Source organism: Solanum verrucosum, unplaced genomic scaffold (assembly GCF_900185275.1).
Source record: "Solanum verrucosum unplaced genomic scaffold, falcon-dt-bn FXZP01000058.1, whole genome shotgun sequence".
In the NCBI taxonomy this organism is placed as follows: domain Eukaryota; kingdom Viridiplantae; phylum Streptophyta; class Magnoliopsida; order Solanales; family Solanaceae; genus Solanum; species Solanum verrucosum.
The window spans coordinates 1,309,689-1,333,747 of NW_026020303.1; the positions used below are offsets into that span (position 1 = coordinate 1,309,689).

Sequence of the window (24,059 nt, forward strand, 5' to 3'; positions counted from 1 at the left end):
GTACTTAAAAATTATTACAAAAGTTGGTGTTTATATATGACCTAAAATATAACAATTACACCAAAAAAAGTTCTCAGATTATGGTTTGTATTATAAAAACATAATATACACTATCTATTACACTAAATCATCTACACCAAGTACACTATCAATTACACATAATATTCTACCAAAAAATATTCATGGAATTTTACGTTTCACCAAATCATTTACCAAAATAAAATCATCAATTTTGTTGTATATGAAAAACCCAAAACACACTATCAACTACACCAATAGATGTACCCAAAAATTATCACGAAAGTTGGTGTTTACATACGATCCAAAATATAACAATTACACCAAAAAAAATTAACGAATTTTGGTGTTTATTAAAAACATAATATACAATATCAATTACACCACATGATCTACACCAAGTACACTATCAATTATACCTGATATTCTATCAAAAAATATTCATGGAATTTGACGTTTATACACGAATTAAAATAGATTATCTTTTTAACCAAATCATTTATCAAAATAGAATCACAAATTTTGGTTTTTATAATCAACCAAAAAACCCTACAAATTAAGCCAAAACAAATACCAAAAAATAATCCCAGATTTGGTGTTTAGTAACAACGTAATATACACTATCAATTATACCACTCAATCTATCAAAATTAAATCCATAAAAGTGATTTTTTAAACGAGCTCAAATACACCATCATATTCAATCCTAATATGGTCAGTTTTCGAAGTAAAATTCAACAACTAAACACCTAATTCCGTCTGTAACACAAAAACATATACCAACCTAATAGATTACAAGATAAAGATCATGAAAAAAACACCAAATATATTAAATAAAATAATTAAATTAATCACATCAAAAAACACAAATTTAATCGTGATTTATCACAAATACCTGATACGTCTCATCGTCCGTTGTGTTGAATTAGAATTGAAAAATTATTGTTATCCATAACTGAACAATCAATCAGAATGAAGAGAAAGAGAGTTTTATTTTGGTTAAAATAACATTTTATGATGGGAGAGAATATATAATCAATCTGAGTAAATCGTGAAAGGTAAAAGAATTGGAGAAAATTAGGAAATGGTAGAAAACTGTGGTTGATTATTACTACGCTACATTTTTGTTATATTAATTCCTATTTTTGAAAAAAAAAAAACTATTGCTATGTTGGTGAAAAAACAAACTATTATTATATAATGGTTATTAAGATAGTTATTTTGAATACTTAAGTTTTTTGCCCAATTTTTTCAATAAGAAGAAGAAACCTAACTTATAAACTAATCTGACATAATTAATCCGATTAATCCAAAATTGAACTATTGAAACCTAACCAAATTTACTTATTTAGTCTGATGATATAATTTGCAAGTTCATATAATGAATAAACACAACAACCAAATCGAACTACTCAATAGACGAATATCCTCAATAGCAAAATCATAATTTTCACTAAAGAAAATTGAATTATAAAAAAGCAAACACTTGAAAAGATCAAAAAAAGTTCGACATCTATTATATATACATAAATATAATATAATTTTCTGTCAAAAAAGATTTGGATCCCCCCCGACCCTTGCTAGTTCCACCCAACCTCCTCCTACTTCCAAACCCAAACAAAAAAGAAACAAAATAAAATAAAATAAGTTGGTAAGGTTATAGTAGTAATAATGTGGTAATAAGATGGCAATTTGTGGAGAGGGTTGGAAAGAAAAAAAAACTAAGAAATTCTATGTGGAACCATGGTTAGTTTGTAACTAACTAAGGTAAAACCTCCTTAGTAGTAGAGAGTAGAAACAATCTTTTCTCCTCTTACACGTAAACATGAACACGTGGTACTTTGTGCAACAACACTTATACTATTTATTATTTATTATTATATATATATATCATTGTCAAATACTCATAAATCCTCATTTGGCTTTATCACTATCCATTTTCCTCTCTCCAGAAAAAATACTACTACTCCTCTGATCTCTCTCTGTCTCTCACTATTTCTTCTGTTGAAAGTTCAAACAAAACTCGTCGGTTCGGTGTTTTTTGGTTTTAGCTGTTGATTTTATGTATCTGATAACCTTGACCGCGTCGGGATTCATCGGTTTGTGACGTCAGCATTAGTTTTCCGGTCACCGGAATCGAAAGTTTTATATGTATGGACCTTCCTCTCCTTTGATCTGCTTTTCCTTTTTTTCCTGTTGAATTAATGTTTTTAACTGATTATTTGCTGGAAAAATGGTTACAGAGAATTAAAGGGAAATTGAAATTGAGTTCAGCTTTTTTTTAAAAAAAAAATTATATTTTTTATTTTTTTGATGAGTTTTACGATAAACTAAAAGATTGAGTTCTAGTTGTGTGTAGATTGAAGAGCGTTCACTAGAAGTGATAATTTTATTGAGCTGATTTATATTGATTCTCTTGAGAAATTGTTGGGTCCTTTTGAAGATTTCTAATTTGACCTAATTTGAATTTAAGGTGAGATTTTATTTTTTTAGCTTATTGTTTTCATCGTTTATTCATTTATTACATTGTTTTACCTGTATCTTGACTTGATAAAATCAATTAATTTGGTCCTTGTTCTGTCGAGCAAAAAAATAAATTATTTGTGTTTTTTATTGATTGAGTGTTTTAATGACAGTGCTTTAGCTTCTCTTTTTTTTTTAAAAGAAAATTTCATTCCAATTTGCCAGTGGTTTAGGGTTTCCCATTTTCTGATTCCTTGCTTCTCTTACTCTGAACTCAAAGAGGAGCTAAAATGTTTTCCCTGGATATGAAACTCTCAGCATTAAATGGTTATTTTACAGAACCTTGAGATATGTCCTTGGGTATTTTTTTAATTAGGTTAGATTTGTGAAAAAAAGAATTTACACGCCTTCTCCCTCTATTTTTACCCACATCATTACATTGAATTGTACCACTAAGGGGTCGTTTGGTCGGAAATAGGTTATCATGAGGTTAACTATCCGGGACCAAACGCATATCCTGGTATTATTATACCTCACACCAAACGGCTCCTAAGAGTATGCTAATGGAAAAATGCGTAATGAGTCGTGGAAGTAAATAAATGTCAATATGATTTAAATGAAAACTATTGAAGTAGGGATCGTTTGGTGAGGTGTATAAGAATAGTGATGTATAGGGTGGAATGTGGATTAGTAATGCTGACATTATTTTTTATCCACGGTATAGTTTGGTGCATAAAAAATAACATCATTTCTAAAAAGCATTATTTGTTTAAAAAATACCCTCCGCATTCTTTAGCTTTGTACACTTCCAGGGCATGTGTCTTTAACCATGCCTGTGCATGTATTAAAAATCCTTGTATTGCTAATACCATGGTTCGCTATGTATTAGTTATAACTTATACACATTACACAGGATACTACCAAAAAGGGTGTATAACTGATGCTTGCATCAGCTATACATTGGTTGAAAAATTGTACCGAACAAGGGATTAGTAATACCAAAACTGATACATGCACTATTTTCTCTAATACCTTCCATCAAATGACCCCTTAAAGTTCATGCCATGCATAAAGTGCTACCATGCTGGTGTAGTGTAGGAGGAAAGTGGGCATATGTTGTATATAGCTTCCCATTGCATTTATGCAAAGAGGATAATTCCACAATTAGAATCCATGGCATACAAGCACTAAAGGAGCATATCTGACATAACATAGACACATTTATTTGTACCTTCATGAAAATAATTATGTAGAAGTATGTCACCCATATGTTAGTAAAGGCATTGGAAAAATTAGGATAAGAGATTTCTTTCTCAAAAAAAAAAAATTAGTATAAGAGAAAAAGGGAACAGGGAAGTACCTAGAGAGTAAGCAATGGAGAATTATATGTTATTATACTTTGATAGTTCGAATCATGCACGCTCATGCACGTAAACCTGCATACCCTAATAGTTGAAGAAAGTGGTATTATCTAATAAAAGTTCCACATGTTACGATGGAGAAATTTATGCTCAATAATGCATGTAAAGAAATTCATTTAATGAGTTGCTGAAAAGGATTTCCCCAATTTGGAAACCTTCAAAAGTTTTGAGGTAGACGTATAAATGCAAAACAACAATCATGTCAAAGCAGATTGATCTGTTGGTAGCTATTAACGTTTTTAGTAGTTTGTATGCTTCACCCAGACAAACCTAATTTAAGTAGTTTGTATGCTTTGACCAGACAAACCTAATTTAAGTAGTTTGTATGCTTCCACCAGACAAGCCTAATTTTTAGTAGTGTGTGTGTCGACCCGACAAACCTAATCTTTAGTAGTCTGTGCGCATTGATCCGACAAAGCTGAATATTTTATCAAATTATGATAGAATTCAACACCCTCACCAAACGATCCCTTTGGATAGTCCAGGAAAAGTGATCAGGCATTTAATTCCATTTTAGCTAATATCCGGTAGAATCTAATATACATATTTTAAGTAATATCCAGTTGAGGTTTAAAACACCCATGGTGATCACACATAAAAGAATCTTGTTTTATGGAATTAGACACTACTATCTGTGTTTTTTCGTTGAGAGATTTTCTTTGGTTGCAATTAATGCTGTAAAAAGTGCAGTTGATGCATGAGAAAAGGCGAGGTGAACCTAGCATGAACCAGCGTGCTATTTAAACTTCTAGAATGGAAAGATCTGGGTGTGGGGATGTTGAAAATATATTCTTTGTTTGGTGTATCAGGGTTTATAAGGTCCATTCATGGTTGCAGTCCTGGCTACTCTTTGCTCTAGGCCATGGCTTTTTTGTATACTTATGGTGTCCATTCTAGGTTTTAAATTGCAGCGCTATTGTTCAGGTTCATTAGGTAGTTGTTGCCTGTCGTACAGAGTAGCAATTGGTTCCAACCCTAATTATATGGTTCACTTTGCCAATGCTCCCTTCCCTTGGAGAAATTTTCTGGTTAGGTCACTCTCCTCCTCTAGCCTAGTTTTAGTAAAGCCAAAAGTCTGCTTTGAACTACCTTTGCCAAGAAAGAAAGACGGACTTGCACCACCATCTCCGTGCAAAATCACTGCCAACTTGTTCTCAAGTTCAGCGTGTTGTACCTACTGGCTGTTTTATCGTTATTTAGATATTAGCAAAGGCAGTATAACTTTAATACGTATATACTAAACTTGATACAAGTGCTACACCATATTTGGCAGTCAATGTGACACGGTTCGATCTGATAAGAGAGAACCATCTTAGGATGGTACTTTCGTTCTTTTTTTCTGATGTCAAGTCATTGTTCACTAGTTTGTGAGATTCAATGGACTGCTTTGAAGGTTAATTGAAGATTGAGTTTCATTTTGTATAGTATTTGCTTCCATGCCAGTATGGGTAAATGCGCTAATTAGACAAAACCATGTCAACACTTAGGGAACTGACATAAAAGTATGCAGAAAATCACCTGTGGTATATTATTGCCTATTGGTCTAGACTCTAGTAGTCTTCTTCGAAGTGAAACCTTTGTAGTTTGACCATATAGCTTGTTTTGGAGCCGAAATTGGGTTGGAGAAAACTCATGAGAACAATTTGGGAGCTGAGAGAGGAAATCCATAAATAATCAAGACCAGTCTGATGTTAACCGATTGTCTTCTGTGAAGTGAAATCTTTATGATTTGACTATATAACTATCTTATTAATCCAAAGTATGGACTCTTATGCTATTTTGGGGAAATCCCAAGTATCATTTGGGAGCTCAAAGAGTAAAAAGGCGTAGATAATATTAGTGGTGTATTATGCAATTAGTAGTCTCTTCCGAAATGAAGTCCTTGTGGGTTGGTCATATGGTATCTATTTGATTCAAACAGTTCCAATAGTCATTGATAATTTTCGGATATAGTATTGGAATAGAAAGATCCATTACGTAATAACTAATAACAGTTGGTGTTAGTCCATCTTTTATTTACTTTCTTTTTTTGATAGGTGTTGTTTTTATTGTTTGTCACCAATGTGAAATCCTTCTCGTTATAATCTTCATCAACTGGATTTTGGGAGATTTATTGTATTTTGGAAAGTAGAAGGGAGAAATGCTGTTGGTTTGAAAAATATTTTTTTTATAATGGTGGTATCCGAAACAGTTCACACACCTCGACTGTTTCACCATATACCTGCTACCTCACACCAACGTATATACCGGGTAACTCTATCCACCAAAGTTTGGGCAGTTGAAAGCATTTGAGCCCTAGCCCTGCTATAATACTCATCCCATTTCATTGACTGCTGCATGACTCCCTTGGGTTTAAGTTTAGGTTTCTACTTTAAATTATATACTAAGGAGATAGAAGAAAAGTTGTCGGTGAGACTTAGTAGCTCAGTTGGTTTGCTACTAAACTCCCACCTTGTTGGTGAGGGTATGATACCCCACCTTGTAATCCCCTCTCCATTTCCCCTTCCTCTACCCCAATTTTATTTAATAAAAAAAAAAAAAAAAGGAAGAGGAAAAGTTGTCCTTATTGTTTTGAAGCAGCTTTGGAATGTTTATCATTTCTTTTAATCTGAAAAGTTAAAGGCAATAAATAATGCACCTGAACTTGTCTGTCATCTGGTTTTCAAGTGGCTTCCTTACTGTTTATCATTCCTGAACCCCTTTGCAACCTTCCGTCCAGTTTATCCGACACATGAAATAATAGAATTGAAATTGATTATTCCTTCCAGAACTCAAATCTTTTCAGCTCAAGAACTACCATCATTGCTACTTGGTGGCCATGGTTTGTAAAAAGCCATGTGCTTGTCGTAAACTCCCAATGCCATCACATCCGAAAAATTTTGCTCAACCTGTATGTACCTATGCTTAACCCATCACTGTTACCTGTTAAAATGGGATTGTATTTGTACCTTCTGTATGTTGTATTTGTCAACTTGGAATATTCTCATTTCATCTCAAATTGTCTAATTGGGATGAATCGTTGGAATAGGGTAATTAGGAATCGGGTTTCTCCTCTTTGACAATGTTTTCACAAACCTATAAAAATTATTTCAAGATTATTTCTTGCGCAACAATTCTATTAGCCTTCTGTTTTTAGCATGTTTGACATCATTCGCTGGAATTATGTGGACTTAAAAATCTCTTTTTTTGGTGGTTTTGTAGACTGCAGGAAAATTTGATTCAGCAATTACTGGGGCACACTTTTCTTTGGTTTCACATACCTCAGCAGAAATTGTATGATAACGTAAGCTAAGTTCTACTTCAGAGTCATGGCATCAAGATCTAGTGCAAACTTTTTCGACTTGGCATCTGGGGACATACTGGATATACCTCAGACTCCTAGAGCACTTCCCCGTATGATGACTGTTCCCGGGATAATTTCTGATGGTTGTCGCAGCAATGATGGGGATTCAGATAGTATGTCATCTGCTTGTCACGAGCGAAAGATCATTGTTGCAAACATGCTGCCTTTGCATGCTCAAAGGGATACAACATCTGAAAAGTGGTGCTTTAGTTTGGACGAGGATTCTCTTTTGTTACAACTGAAGGATGGGTTTTCACCTGAAACTGAGGTTATCTATGTGGGTTCTCTGAAGGTAGATGTGGAGCCCAGTGAACAGGAGGAAGTTACACAGCGACTACTTGAGGAGTTCAAGTGTGTGCCTACCTTTGTACCTTGTGAAATCCAGGAAATGTTTTATCATGGTTTCTGTAAGCAACAACTGTGGCCTCTTTTTCACTACATGCTCCCGATGTGCCCAGACCATGCAGATCGTTTTGACCGTCAGCTGTGGCAAGCTTATGTCTCAGCAAACAAGATCTTTGCTGATAAGGTTATGGAAGTGGTTAATCCCGAGGATGATTATATCTGGGTTCAAGATTACCACCTCATGGTTCTTCCAACATTCTTAAGAAAGCGGTACCATCGAGTGAAGCTTGGATTCTTTCTTCATAGCCCATTCCCATCATCAGAAATTTACCGAACTCTCCCAGTTAGGGATGAAATTCTAAAAGGATTATTAAACTGCGACCTAATTGGCTTTCATACTTTTGATTATGCACGGCATTTTCTGTCATGCTGTAGTAGAATGCTAGGTCTAGATTATGAATCTAAGCGAGGTCACATCGGACTTGATTATTTTGGTCGTACAGTTTACATTAAAATTCTTCCAGTAGGCATACATATGGGTCGACTTGAGTCTGTGTTGAATCTTTCTTCTACATTTGCTAAAGCTAAAGAAGTTCAAGAGCAGTTCAAAGGGAAGAAAGTCATTCTTGGTGTGGATGATATGGATATTTTTAAAGGTATTAGTTTGAAATTACTAGCTTTTGAACACCTACTACAGCAGCAAGAGGATTTGCAGGGTAAACTTGTTCTTGTCCAAATAGTAAATCCTGCTCGTAGCTCTGGAAAGGATGTTCAGGAAGCAAAGAGGGAGACATATTCGACTGCTGAGAGGATCAACCAAATTTATGGAACTTCTAATTATGAGCCTGTAATTTTGATAGATCGTCCTGTTGCTCGATATGAGAAGACCGCATACTATGCTGTTGCTGAATGTTGCATAGTCAATGCAGTGAGGGATGGGATGAACTTAGTGCCTTACAAGTATATTGTCTGTAGGCAAGGCTCTCCTGGTATGGACGAAGCTATGGGTATCAAATCTGATTCTCCTAGAACTAGTATGCTTGTTGTGTCTGAATTTATTGGTTGCTCACCATCGTTGAGTGGGGCAATTAGGGTAAATCCATGGGATATTGAAGCTGTGGCTGAGGCTTTAAATGTGGCCATTACAATGTCGAATTCTGAGAAAGAACTTCGTCATGAGAAGCACTACCGGTATGTGAGCTCTCACGATGTAGCTTATTGGGCTCGTAGTTTCATGCAGGATTTGGAGAGAGCATGTCAAGATCATTATAGTAAGCGTTGCTGGGGCATTGGCCTGGGCCTAGGTTTTAGAGTTATTGCACTTTCACCAAGCTTTAGAAAGTTGTCCTTAGATCACATTGTTTCCTCATACAGGAGGACTCAGAGAAGGGCTATATTTTTGGACTATGACGGTACTGTTGTACCTCAGTCATCTATGGTTAAATCTCCAAGTGCCGAAGTTATTTCTCTGTTGAATGCTCTAAGTAATGAACCTAAAAACACTGTGTATATTGTTAGTGGCAGAGGAAGGACTTCATTATGCGAGTGGCTTGCACCATGCGAAAGGCTTGGAATAGCTGCTGAACATGGGTACTTCATAAGGTAAAGACCTATTCATCTTGTATTCTTAGAGTTACTTTATACTTGTCATTTGCAGTTGGACTGTAGTTTCTCATTTGGAACTTGTGTTCAGGTTTTGTTTTATTTTTATTTTTTTACACATTCATCTACAACATGATCTCTACTGTTTTTTCTCATTGCAGGGATTGTAAAACTTCTGAATGGGATCATTTAGATTCTGATCTTGAATGGAAAGAAATTGCGGAACCTGTGATGCAACTTTACACAGAAGCAACTGATGGATCATTTATAGAATCTAAAGAGAGTGCATTGGTGTGGCACCATTATGATGCAGACCCTGACTTCGGCTCCTGTCAGGCAAAGGAATTGTTGGATCATTTGGAAAGTGTACTTGCAAATGAACCTGCAGTTGTTAAGAGGGGTCAACATATTGTTGAAGTCAAGCCGCAAGTAAGTCTTCCTCCTCTGTATGTGTGTTTAACTATGCAGCACAATCATGTTGCATAATGCTGTTCAAAAGTTTTGAATTCTTTACGTGACTTGCAGGGTGTTACCAAGGGATTAGTTGCAGCGAAAGTTCTCTCTATGATGGTTGAAAGTGGGAAACCACCTGATTTTGTGATGTGCATTGGAGATGACAGGTCGGATGAAGACATGTTTGAGAGCATATTAAGCACTATTTCCAGTCCGTCGGTCACTGCTGCCCCTGACATCTTTGCCTGCACTGTCGGGCAGAAGCCAAGCAAAGCCAAGTATTACCTCGATGATACCGCTGATGTTCTTAAACTTCTTGGAGGTCTTGCTAATGCTTCTAATCCAAAGCCAATAGATACTGCTCAATTCCAGCTCGCCTTTGGTTCTGTTATTTGAGTTGGCAAACAAGTCCGTCAGACAACTTTGATATAGAAATTACAAAGTATCATTAGGGCTAGAGTTCTTTTTAAATATAGTTTCGCAGTAGTGATTGTGCCTGCCCTGAATTATTAACAGGCACTGATAACTTGTACATATACATGACTCTTTAATATGAGAACTTGGTTTATTTTCTCTTGGGTTATATCTAAATGGAAGCTCCTGGCGAAGATGTATAAAAATGCATCAGGTGAGTTCTTCATATCATTGTGAAATGTGCTCGTTTGTACCAAAATGAGGTGTTTTTTGTTTCACAAGCACCTTATTAAGTGGCTATGGTGCGGGAAATCTTAGTAGTTCAGTTGATTGGGTTTCTGAATTTTCACCTTCTTGGTGACGGAAAGAGTTTGATTCCTCACATGATAATCTCCTCTTCATTTCTCCTTCCCTTATCCCTAAATTTTATTTTATTTTCTTTCTTAAAAAAAAGTGGCTATGGTGCATGTAGGGGGTTTGAATGACATTCCAAACGTCCCAACTCCGAAGTTATCCCCAGCCCTTAGTTGATTTTCAAATTTTATTTTCATTTTTTCACTTCATTGCCTGTTATTATTTTTATTATTTCTGTCATCCTCTATTCTTGTTAAATTAATCATTTATTAATTGTTAATCTGAATGGGTAGTTGTGAACTTGCCAAACTAATCACCCATTAGACGATTTTAATTTTTAATTTTTTTTATAGAAAGTGTATGGCACATTTTTTTTTTTTAACTTCGAGTCACGTTATCTTGTATTTTACGTGTACTTGTTAACGTTTGTTTTTCTCTTTGAATATGTAACAAATTTATTTTTCACTATTATTAATTTTATATGTGAGACATATTTAGAAGTTAGCAAACACAAGATATGGAATTAGAAGATGGACTGGGTAGAATGGACATGACAAATCAAAAGAACTTATTCGAGCGATAGACTCAAGCTTAGTAAACAACACCTAGGGTGTGTTTGGTATGAAGGAAAATGTTTTCCAGGAAAACAAGTTGATTTTTGACTTATTTTCTCATGTTTGGTTGGTGAGTAGAAAATATTTTCCGGAAAAGATTTTTAGTGTTTGATTTATGAATGAAAAATATTTTTGAAAAATATCTTTTAGTTTTACTAGAGTAGAAAATAATTTTTGAAATTGAAAATAGTTTTTAAAAATAAAGTTAAATTTTTTTTGGGGAGTGGGGGGTGGTAGGGGGTGGGTGAAGGAGGGGGTTGAGGGTAGGGGTGAAAAATTGAAATTTTGAAGTTGAAAATATTTTTGAACAACAAACTTAAAAAAAAAATTTGGTGGTGGGGTGGGGTGGGGTGGGGGGCTGGTAGGGGGTGGGTTGTTGGGGGTTGAGGGTAGGGGTGAAAAAATGAAATTTTGAAATTGAAAATATTTTTTAAAAACAAACTTGAAATTTTTATTTTTTTTTTGGGGAGGGGGGTGGGGGCTGGTAGTTCTAGGGGTGAAAAAATGAAATTTTGAAATTAAAAATATTTTTTAAAAAACAAACTTAAATTTTTTGTGGGGGGGGGGGGGGTGGTGGGGTTGGGTAGGAGGGGGGTGGGGGGGTCAAGGGTAGGATGAAAAAATGAAATTTTGAAGTTGAGAATATTTTTCAAAAACAAACTTAAAATTTTTTTTTGGGGGGGGAGGGGGGGTAGGGGTGGGTGAGTGGGGGGGTCGAGGATAGGATGAAAAAATGAAATTTTGAATTTGTAAATATTTTTTAAAAACAAACTCAGTTTTTTTTTGGGGGGTGTGGGGTGACCGGAGAGGGGGTTGGGTGATCAAGGATCGAGATGAACAAATAAAAATTTGAAGTTGAAAATATTTTTTAAAAACAAACTTGAATGTTTTTCTTTTGAAGGGGGTTGGGGGCTGATAGGGGGTTGATGGGGGGGGGCGAGGGTAGTGGGTGGGAGTAAAAAAATAAAAAATTGAAATTAGAAATATCTTTTAAAAACAATTTTTAATATTTTTTTTTGGGAGGGGGTGGGGGTAGGGGTGAGGGTGGGGTAAAAAAATTGAATTTAAAAACAAGTTTTAAATTATTTGTTTTTTTTTTTGGGGGTGGGGGGGTTGGTTGGGGGTGGTTTGAGGAATAAATTGATTTTTCAACAAAAAAATAATTGTAAGAGAGTTTTGGAAAATATTTTCCTTAAGTTTAGAATGGAAGTCATTTTTCTTAAATTTGAGGAAAATGAGTTGATTTGGAAAACATTTTCCAAAACATTTAGCTCAACCAAACATGAGAAAATTGGAAAACAAATGTTTTCCTTCATACCAAACACACCCCTAATCTCATAATTTCCGCTTGATTAAGTTTGGCTTCGATCACCTTTTTGGTCATATTCGTCTTAGGATACTCGACTATTGCGTCGGAAAAGAACTGTGGCCATGTATGTCACGTTGATTGTATTAAAGAGTTGATCAAGCACGAAAACTCTTGCCCCATTTGCAAGACAAATATGATATATAGCTACGAAATTATTAGCTACAATATGAAATTCGTCATTAATTGTTCGCTTATAGAGTGACAAAAATTACTTTTCGTGCTTAAATATATGAGACACATATTTTTAGTGACGAAATATAAAAATTTCTAGCAAAATTCCCACCAAAAAATAAATTGGCGCTATTTATTGAGTATTGTTAGTGACAAATTTAAAGTTACCAACGACACATTATTTCGTCACTAATGATGTATCTAATTTGTGACAAATTATTTTTTGTCCTAAAATTATTTAATGTTTGGACACTAAAAGAATTCGTCTAAAAAATTATGTTGTTACATAGCGACAAATTAGATCTTGTAGTTAAATATTTTAAGTTTTAGCTATAAAAAATTAGATTTAATTGTGACATTTATTTTCGTCACGAATGATATAAGTAATTGATGACAATCATTTTATTGTCTCTAATCAACCTGCGATTTAGTGACACCAAAAAATTGTCACAAAATATATAAGGTGTTAAATAGTGACGACTTAAAATTTGTAGTTGAATAGTTTAACTATTTACTAGGAAAAAACTTATAGCTAAATACAAAATTTTCTTTGATTACGATTGTTCATAATTACAAAAAATATCATAAATAATCCTTAAACTATTGGAATAGATCTAAAATAATCTCTTAACTATACCTTTCAAATTTTGAATTGAGATAAGTAACTTTATTTATTTGTTCTATTTGAATATAAATTAAGACGTATAATAGATTAAAAAAAATCAAACACTACATTTTGATATTTTAACACGGCAGTTGCCAATATTAGAGCAAAAGTTGAGAGAGACAAAACAATCATAATTAATCCCACTTTCTCCACATATATATTTGTTAGTATCTTAATAATAATTACAAACAACTGTCTTATTCTGATTGCCAATTAATTCTCTTTTTGTTTTGTCTTTTATTATTGAACAGGGAAAAAGAACAGAAAAATACTTTTGGGTTTGTCTTCCATGCAATTTGCTCTGTTGATTGATTTCTGTTGTCCTCTTGATGTGATGTGTTAATCTTCCAAACTAAAAAATATGGTGTTCAAAATGTGACTTTTTGATATAATAAATTATCATGGTTATTGATATATGCTTCTTTTTCTTTTTTTTTTCTCCAGCCTTATTCATTTACTATTTTTTGGATATTTCAGGTGGTGGAACATGAGTGATTCTAAAGATGGAAAAAGGGTGCTGATACGGTGGCGAGAATGAATCTGCTATGAAAGATTTACGTGGTCATGATGATCTACGACTGAGTTGGGTATTTAGAGTGCATATGTGGGAAAAATATGCCTACTTAAGTAGGATGAACTCATCAATGTTACTAAAAAGCAATGAAGGTTGTCACTAATTTATAAAAAAAATTGTCCCTAATTTATAAAATTTAAGGACAAAATAATTTTTTGTATATAAAAAATAGTTATTAGTGACGATATTACATTTGTACAACTTCAAAATACATATAACTTTAGAGACAATTCATGTTATCACTGATTGAACTAAATAATTAGCGACGTTATAATTTTATCGGTAGTAATAACTTTTTCAGTGACCAAACATACTATTTACTACAAAAAGAAATTACATTTTTTATGACAAATAAACTCGTCACAAATGTTTATGCATTTGGGGACGATTATTCTTTATGTAGTTAATATAATACTTTTAGCCACGAAATACTAAATCGTCTTTCCATACTTTTAGTGACGCACGTTTAGCGACGAATTTTTTTTGTCAAACAAGATTTTTAGTGACGAAATATGATTTATAAATGGCGAAATTATTTGTCCCTGGTAATCAAATTTGTTGTAGTGAAAGTATTTGTTTTATTGAATTCAAATTCTTAAAACTCTTTGATGAATATGAAATTTTTTATATTAACTTTTGATTATTCAATTAATTATTTCATTTCAAAATAAGACTTACTCAAATTTTCTTAGATCCTATATTTTTATAAAGACTGCTTTTTAAAACTTGTCTATCTTATTTTTATGTAACAGGGCGACTAATTTTCTATGTTGCTTATCTTATGTAATAGGACACAATTTTATTGAAAATCACAATAAATGCAATGATATCTCAATTGGCATTTAAGTTAATGTATCTTAATAGAATGTAAATATATAGGTATTCTATGATCTTTAAATCTTGTAAAACTTGCTCCTTACCAAGCTTACATCAAACAGTTAATATGTACAATAAGGTTGTTTTTTTCAATATTGTATGTTTACATTTTACCACGTAAAATTTGAAAAATGACATCTAAATTTAAATACATGCATGAATTATTTACTTCTCAATTTAGAATCGAATTTTTACTAATAAAATAAAAATATACTTTATATAATTGGGTCGTGCTGACAGTACGGTCATACACCTCTAGTAGTTATTACTACACATCTATAGTAAATCACGTGCATATGTTTACCCATAATTACATAATTACAATCACAGATATGTATGTGTTCATAAAAAGCACACAACTCAAAGTATTAAAATAATAAATTCTATAATTATATCACATTCTAAATAAAGTAAAATCATATAAATATGTATTTAAATTTTGAAAAAAAGGATAAATATACTCTTAAACTATTGTAAGCAGTGGCGGAGCTAGGGTTTTTAATAGGGGGTTCAAAATCTGAAGAACTAGACACACGAACTAATCGAAGGGAATTCGACATTACTATATATACATAAAAAATAATTTTAACCATATATAAATAGTAATATTTTCCGCCAAAGGAGTTCAAATGAACCCCTAACAGAGGGCTGGATCCGCCCCAGATCGTAAGTAATATTTAAATATTTTCCGTTAGAACACTAATGTCTTTATCATCTGACTTTTGAGGTGTATATACTCTTTGAACTAACAGAAAGACACGTGTATCGATCTTACTCAAAAAATATTTATTTTTTATCCATAATTTAAAGACTCACACTTAACTTATAACCCAAACAACATGGTGCACTGATTCAGAGCCATGACTCGGCACGTCGTCGTTTTGGAATTACCGAGAATTTCTAAGGTTTAATGGCAACTGCTGAATCCAAATCATGAAAAAGACTTGAAGCAAATTTGATTTGTACTCCTTACGTTCCTTTTTAGTTGTCATAATTTTCTTTTTGAGAATCAAACCATATAAATTTTGACTGACATTTTAAAATGTGTTTTTCATCATATTGATATGAAAAAAATTTCAATTGATAGTATTTTCCGTATAGTTTTTGAATATCCAAAAATTTATTTTAAAAATATCGAATCAATATAATCTAATTTAGCTTTGAAAAGTAATCATAGTGACTCTCAAAAAACACAACATAACACCCAAAAAGGAAAGGAGGAGGTATATGTAACCAGAAAAAAGTTTAGTGATGAACAAGAAAGGGTAGAGAAAGAACAAATTGAATCAAATGTTCCTCCTCTGGATTCTTCACTTCTTCCAGAAATGCTTTTTATTACAATCATCTCTTTTTGACTAATTTGTGTGTATCTTGAGTTATTTATGCGAGTTTTAAATTATTCGGATAGGTCTTTTAATTATGAATAAAAATTAATTTTTTTCAGTAGATCTTTAAGATCGAAACACGTGTTACTCTATTATTTATACATTTGTCCTTTCTCCTTTTAAATTTTACAGAAAAATTTTATATATGTATTTAATTAATGTTATATAATTATTAAACATCCACTATAACAAATATGATATTTAGCTACGACACAAAATTCGTTACTAATTATTCATTTTTTGTGACAAAAAATACATTTCGTATTTAAATGTATGCGCAACATACTTTTAGTGACAAAACATGTAATTTCGTAGCAAAGTTTTGTCAACTAATGTTTCCCTCCAAAAAATAATTTGGCGCCATTTATTATATAAAATTAGTGACGAATGTTTTAAGTTATGAGTGACACATTATTTTGTGACTAATAATTCACCCAATTTGTGACAAACTATTATTTTATGTGAAAATTAGTTACAAATTGGAGACGAAATGTTTTTGTCACAAATAAAAGAGTTGTTGCAATAGCAACATATTAGAGTTCATGGTTAAATGTTGTAAGGTTTAGCTACAAAATTGAGTTTGTAGTTAAATGTTGTAACATTTAATTACGAACTCTAATTTGTCACTATTGCAATAACTTATTTTTTGTGTGAAGACATTGTTTTATTTTTTTAAAATGTAAGTAATTTTAAGACAAATAATAGTTTGTCACAAATTGAATACATTATTATTGACAACATTATTTTTGCTACGAACTTTTATGTTTCGTCACTAAAAGTATGTTGCTTAGCATTTAAACACGAAATATAAATTTGTCAGAGAAAATGAATAATTAGTGATGAATTTTTGTTTTATGCCTAATAATTTAATAGCAAAATATCACATTTGTTGTACTATCATTTTGTAGCATTTATTTTAACCCCATTATATAATTCTATCATTAGATCAAACATGCTCTGTAATAAAATAATTCTGTTGTTTTTATTGAAATTCGATGAAGTCATTGATTCATTGTTTTATTTTTTTAAAATGTAAGTAATTTTAAGACAAATAATAGTTTGTCATAAATTGAATACATTATTACTGATAACATAATTTTTGCTACGAACCTTTATGTTTCGTCACTAAAAGTATGTTGCTTACTTAGCATTTAAACACGAAATATAAATTTGTCAGAGAAAATGAATAATTAGTGATGAATTTTTGTTTTATGCCTAATAATTTAATAGCAAAATATCACATTTGTTGTACTATCATTTTGTAGCATTTATTTTAACCCCATTATATAATTCTATCATTAGATCAAACATGCTCTGTAATAAAATAATTCTGTTGTTTTTATTGAAATTCGATGAAGTCATTGATTTTCCTTCATAGGCTTTCAATGATATTTTGTAGTGGACGCCGACCAAGAGTTTGAATATGGAGAAATAGTTTAGAGAATAAGAAAGCTAGAACAAGTTTAACTAAAATTGAATACATATATACATTGCAAGTTTGATCAACAAGAGACGAGCAAATTTAATTAAGTTGGTGTTACTATGTCATTTTATTTAGCAAAATATCCTAATATTATTTCATATCTTACATATAATTTTAAGTATTAATTGTGTCTTTCTATTATTTTAAAAATAATATGTTTTTAAAAATAAGTGTTTTCATTGAGTATGTATTTAATTTTGTCAAAAAAAAAATTCACTTGCGACTTAATTATGACAATATTATTGCAAATAATTACACTTTGCGTTATTAAATCAACAAGCTTAATCAGTAAATTGACTAAATGATACATCTCAATTTTACTACAAATTATTGCAATTTCATAAATATCCTTAATTTAAAAAAAACTTATTCAATTTGATTATTTAATCAACAATTGATTACAATTACAATGTAAGCCGATTATGATTGAAATAATTTTGGTTAAGTCTTAAAGTGAATTGATTAACTTTTAATATCAAGTTTCAGACATTTTAAGTCATTTTTAATCTTGTCAAACACTTCCTAACTTATTTTAAGTTATTTTTTACTTATTTTAAGTTATTTTTATATTTGACAAATACTTTAGAAGTCAAAAACTGACTTAAAAGTAGATTTGATCAACTTTTAAGCCAATCCAAGCACTATGATTTCAATATTCAACTAAAGCATTTGCCACATTCTTGACTTTTAGAAAGAGGTACACAAATTTTAAATTAAAATTACTAATATTTATTATTTATTTGTAAATATTTTTTAAAAACTAATTATAAGTAAATAAATTTACAGACTAATTCGTCACAAACTATTTTACTAACAAAATTACACAAAAAAAAAAAAATTCATATCGAAATCGAACTATAGATTTCATCCTCTAAGAGTTCTAACACGTAATATTTAAAGGAAAAAAGGCTTAAATATGTCATCGACTTTTGAAAAAAGACATATCTATGCCACCCGTTAAAAGTTTGGCGTATCTATGCCATTTCAGCTTAAGAAAAGGCTCATACATGCCATTATTTTTTAATGGAAAATAGTTTTGGGTTTGCAAAATCATTTTTACACGACGTTAATTATGATTCGGCCACGTCATTAATTAAATTATTTTTAAAGAAAAAAGGCTCAAATATACCATTAAACTTTGAGAAAAGGCTTATTTATGCCATCCGTTAAAAGTTTGGTTCATCTATGTTATTTTAGTTAACAAATAATGACATAGATGATCCTTTTCTCAAACGGAAATGGTATAGATGAGCTAAATTTTTAATAGATGACATAAATGAGTCTTTTCTCAAAGTTCGATGACATATTTAAGCTTTTTCCCTTATTTAAAAGATTCCTATTTTGATATATTCTTTCAACTTTATCAACTTGCTCTAACTTAAATACAAAGATAAACTTTTTTGTATTAACATAAAATTTGAATCTAAAATAAAATTAAAAATATAAATATCTGGAGTTTGAATCAATATATTTGTCCTTTTGGACAGAGGGCGTTTGGATTGACTTAAAAGTTGGTCTAGTCTACTTTTAAGTCAGTTTTTGACTTCTGGAGGTGTTTGTCACATATAAAAAAAACTTAAAATAAGTAAAAAAATGACTTAAAATAAGTTATAAAGTGTTTGACAAGGTCAAAAATGACTTTAAGCTTTAAATGACTAAAAATAAGTCAAAAATCAAAAGTAGGTCTCCCTCTACTTTTTATTTTTTCACTTAAAAAGCCATTTAGTAAGCTACTTTTTTAAGCTAATCCAAATGGGCTCTAAGAGATAGAGTATATTTTGAGAAAAATAACAATAGTTGAGTTATATTATGATCCTAAATGAAATAAAAGTGTATTATTTGACAAATTTCCAAACATGAGCGGCTATTTAAGAAATTTATTCTTTTGTTTTTTGTCTTTTATTTTGTATAGTATAATATCTCAATTAAGTTTAAGTTTGCTTTATTATTAAGTCAATACTATCTCTCAAATATTTTAATTAACCAAAAAAGGAATAAAAGAGAAAAATAGTGACAGGAACCATCTTCTTAGGTTTTAGTATATCCGTACATTATGGGCTAATTTTGAAATTAGACTAAAATTTTCCAAAATATGCGCGGCAAAACTTCTGCACTTTTTTCTCTCTTTTTTCAAAACAGAGGACTGAATTCTGCTCAGCTGAATCAGTTCGTCTCTTCATCATCTTCTCTGTAGAGTAAGATTCTGCAATCCGAACATAAAAGGTTAGTACTTTGTAATTTTTTTGTAATTTCTCGTTTGCACCGCTTTGTTCACTTTCCAATATAAAATGCATACTCGAATCTGGCTTGTTAGTGTATTATTACAAGTATTAGATTAAATTTTGGTTCGTTTCTTTTGTGGATTTGTTTTTAAGGTCTGATCGTTAATCTTACCGTGTGAAAACTCATCATTATTGTTTGAGGAAACAAGTGTGTGCTTTCTATTAAATAAATAGAAGATTAGTTAGTGATTAGATGTGTAGTTAGTTAATAGACTATAACTAACTTTACTGTAGAAAGTTAGTTATAACAATACAATATTGTGGCTGAATGTATAAAATGATGTGTACTTGGCATTTTACATATATGAAAATATCTGTTCTTCTCCTTCAAATGCTCTCTACATGATTATCAATCTATTCTAGTAGAAGAAAAATAACATGGTATCAGAGCCCAAATCATGAGGGATTGATCTACGTAGAAGATAGATAAGGATTACGAAGCTGTAGAAGAAGCTTCAAAATCAATCCAGAATGACGAGAAACAAAATTGCATCGGCAACTGGGAATAAAGTTACAACCCTAAATCACAATCATCCATTGTATCTCCAAGCTTCAGATGCTCCTGGAATTGTTTTGGTGCCAATCAAACTAACAGGGCCAGAAAACTATGCTCTGTGGAGTCGATCAATGAAATTGGCTCTCAGAGGAAAAGGAAAACTTGGATTCGTTGATGGATCTTGTGTGCAAGCATCTCATAAAGGAGTACTAGAAGAACAATGGGAAAAGTGTAACACGATCATGTTATCATGGATTGCGAGCACTGTTACAGGTGAACTTCTACCAGGGATAATATATGCTTCAAATGCAAAGAAGGTTTGGGCAGATTTTGAGGAAAGGTTCGATAGATCAGATCTCACCAGAATCTATCATTTGTGGTCTGAAATTGCAGCTCTCAAACAAGGTATTGACTCTGTGACTTCATACTATTCAAAATTGAGGGACTTATGGGCTGAATTGGATGTGATGATCCCATCACCCAGGTGTGCATGTGAGGATTTAGCTAAGTATGTGGAGCTTTTGAGGTCACAAAGATTGCTGCAATTCCTAATGGGATTAAATGAAAGCTTTGGTCATATTAGGAGTAGTATCTTGGCTAGGAAGCCTGTTATAACTGTCAATGAAGCATATACAGCAGCAGCACAAAAGGAAAGTCAGAGAACACTAGGAGTTTGGACAAAACAAAAGATTCTTTAACACTCTTAGTAGGAAGAACTCAAGGAGGCAGACCTAAACCAAAGAAATTTGTGCCACCAGGTATAATATGTGATCATTGTGGATTCAAAGGGCATTTTAAGGCTGACTGTTACAAGTTGGTAGGCTATCCGCCAGATTTTCAAAGCAAGAGGAAATGATCTGATGGTTTCAATGAAATGAGAGGAACTGAGGGTTTCAAATCTGATGTCAAGCCAAATGCACATTTCACTAGGAATGTTGATGACTTCACAAAGTCTACTGAGAATCAGATGCCATCATCTCAATATGAGGATCTGGTGAACAGGATGGATAAGGCAAGCACATCAGACTGTGTTGCTAACATGTCAGGTATTGCTTCCTTAGATTCCCAAACAGGTCAAGTCTGTGAATGGATTATTGATAGTGGAGCCACACATCATATTGCACCTAATGAGGAATTATTAATTGTTAGTAGAAGAATACAAGACACTAATACTGATGGAGTCCAGGTGCCTACAGGAAATAGATGTAACATCATGAATATTGGGATCACAAAGGTCTTAGAGGGGCATAAACTTAAGAATGTATTGCATGTACCAGACTTCAAGTTTAGTCTGCTATCAGTCTCGAAACTAACCAGGGAACTAGCATGTTCAGTTTCCTTTTACCCTGACTTTTATGTGTTTAAGGGACTTTACGATGGCAAGGTATTGGGGATTGGTAAAGAAAATGAAGGGCTATACATATTAAAGAATCAAATAAAGCTAGCAATGCATGCTATGGTTGCTGAGAATAAAGATGGAGACACGAAGCTATGGCACTTAAGGCTAGGACATGCTTCAACAGGTGTGATGCAGAATATTCAGTCATTAAAGTATCTCTCAAACAGAAATGTACAACACAACTGTGAGATTTGCCCTTTAGCTAAACAATATAGACTAAAGTTTCCAGTTAGTGAAAGCAAAACATTTAGAGCATTTGAATTAGTTCATGTTGATGTTTGGGGACCCTACAGACAACCTACTTTTCACAAGAAGCATTACTTTGTCACTATAGTAGATGACTACAGTAGATACACTTGGCTTTGTCTCATTCACTCTAAAAGTGAAGTCATTGTAGTACTCAGGGATTTCATTGCTTTAATAAAGAATCAGTTTGCAATGTCTGTGAAAATTTTAAGATCTGACAATGAAATTGAGTTCTTTAATTCTTCAGTTACTGAATTGCTTGCTTCAAATGGTATAATACATCACAGTAGTTGTGCTTACACTCCTCAGCAGAATGGTACAATAGAAAGAAAACACAGACACATATTAGAAGTGGCCAGGGCATTAAGGTTTCAAAGCTTCCTTCTTATTCAATTCTGGGGTGAGTGTGTTAGGACTGCTGTATATCTGATCAATAAGCTGCCTCCTGATGTGTTAAAATGGAGATCACCTTATGAAATGTTGCATCAGAAGCCATCTGGAGTTAGTCATTTAAGGGTATTTGGTTGCTTATGTTATGCAACTAGAATACCTAAAGGGGACAAGTTTACACCTAGAGCTAGGAAGTCACTGGTCCTAGGATATTCTGAGACTCAGAAATGGTACAAGTTATATGATCTAATTGAAAAGGTTTTCTTTGTGAGTAGAGATGTTATATTTAGAGAGGACATTTTTCCTTTACAAACTAAGGCATTGCCTGCAGAGTTTGATATGTTTGAGTTAGCCAAATCAGACTTGATTCCTACTTCTGTCAATGAGCATATAGAGCATGTTATATTAGACACAACAGCTGCACATCATTTTACTGAGTTCAATGTAGAGAATAACATAAGGACTGTTGCAGTTCCTGATGTCACAAATAAAGTCACTGAAGTTGATACTTCCACATATGAAGGCCATACAGTCACACCAGAACCCCAACCAATTATTCCACTCAAGACCAGACCCCCTAGACATACTAAGCCACCCCTTACCAAGCATACTTGGGTACTTTCTCACAACCATTTGAGCCTACTTCTTGTAGTGAAGCATTTAAGGATGATAGATGGGTTGCAGCTATGTCTGATGAAATTGCTGCATTAGATAGTAATCAAACTTGGGAGATAGTTGACTTACCACCAGGAAAGTTGGCAATTGGTTCTAAATGGGTGTTTAAGATTAAGCATAAAGCTGATGGGTCCATATACAAATACAAAGCAAGGTTGGTAGCAAAAGGGTATAATCAAAAGGAAGGGTTAGACTATCATGAGACTTTTTCACCAGTTGCATGGGAGACTAAAGTGTGCAAACTGATCAAGTCTTTGTATGGTTTGAAACAGGCTTCTAGGCAATGGAATATAAAATTGACCACTGCTTTACTAGAAGCAGGTTATGTACAGAGTTCACATGATCATTCTATGTTTACAAAACATTCAGGGTTTGATATAGTGATAGTTCTTGTATATGTTGATGATTTACTGATTACAGGAAATACCCAAGCTCTAGTTGATGATGCTCAAAAGACTCTACACAACAAGTTTAAGGTGAAAGATCTAGGACAACTCAGATACTTCATAGGAATTGAGATATTAAGGTCAGACAAGGGGATATTACTCAATCAAAGGAAGTACACTTTGAAACTTTTATCCAAAGCTAGATTAGGAGGAGCTAAGCCAGCATCCACTCCAATGGAGATGAACATAAAGCTTACTACTGTAGAATATAATTCAATGGTTGGGAATGTGAATGATCCTATCCTAACTAATGTGCATAGCTACCAGCAGCTGATAGGGAAACTGATTTATTTGATAATCATCAGGCCTGACATTTGCTTTGCAGTTCAGGTTCTTAGTCAATTCATGCAACATCCAAAAAGGTCACATTGGGATGCAACACTAAGAGTTCTTAGATATTTGAAAGGGGCACCTGGACAAGGAATATTGCTGAAGAAAGGATCAATCACAAGCTTAACAGCATTCTGTGATTCAAATTGGGCAGCATGCCCCAACACAAGAAGGTCAATAACAGGATATATAATCATGCTTGGGGAGTCTATGGTTTCATGAAAATCAAAGAAACAACATACA

At 32.7% G+C, this 24,059-nt stretch overlaps 2 protein-coding genes across 2 annotated transcripts in view; both read left to right on the top strand.

Moving 5' to 3' along the window:
• The first annotated feature begins 1,927 nt into the window (after positions 1-1,927).
• LOC125835017 (probable alpha,alpha-trehalose-phosphate synthase [UDP-forming] 9) overlaps positions 1,928-24,059 on the top strand; it is a 205,919-nt gene continuing 183,787 nt past the window's right edge. Inside the window, exons 1-4 of the mRNA XM_049514155.1 lie at positions 1,928-2,169; positions 7,104-9,192; positions 9,354-9,621; positions 9,718-10,174. Of these exons, the coding sequence (XP_049370112.1) occupies positions 7,211-9,192; positions 9,354-9,621; positions 9,718-10,041 (2,574 nt within the window). The 5' untranslated portion in view covers positions 1,928-2,169; positions 7,104-7,210 and the 3' untranslated portion in view covers positions 10,042-10,174. The remainder of the gene's footprint in view (positions 2,170-7,103; positions 9,193-9,353; positions 9,622-9,717; positions 10,175-24,059) is intronic.
• On the top strand, positions 23,167-24,038 carry LOC125835002 (uncharacterized mitochondrial protein AtMg00810-like). Its single transcript, XM_049514144.1, has 2 exons — positions 23,167-23,194; positions 23,410-24,038. Exons 1-2 carry the CDS (start codon positions 23,167-23,169, stop codon positions 24,036-24,038), a joined length of 657 nt encoding a protein of 218 aa, XP_049370101.1.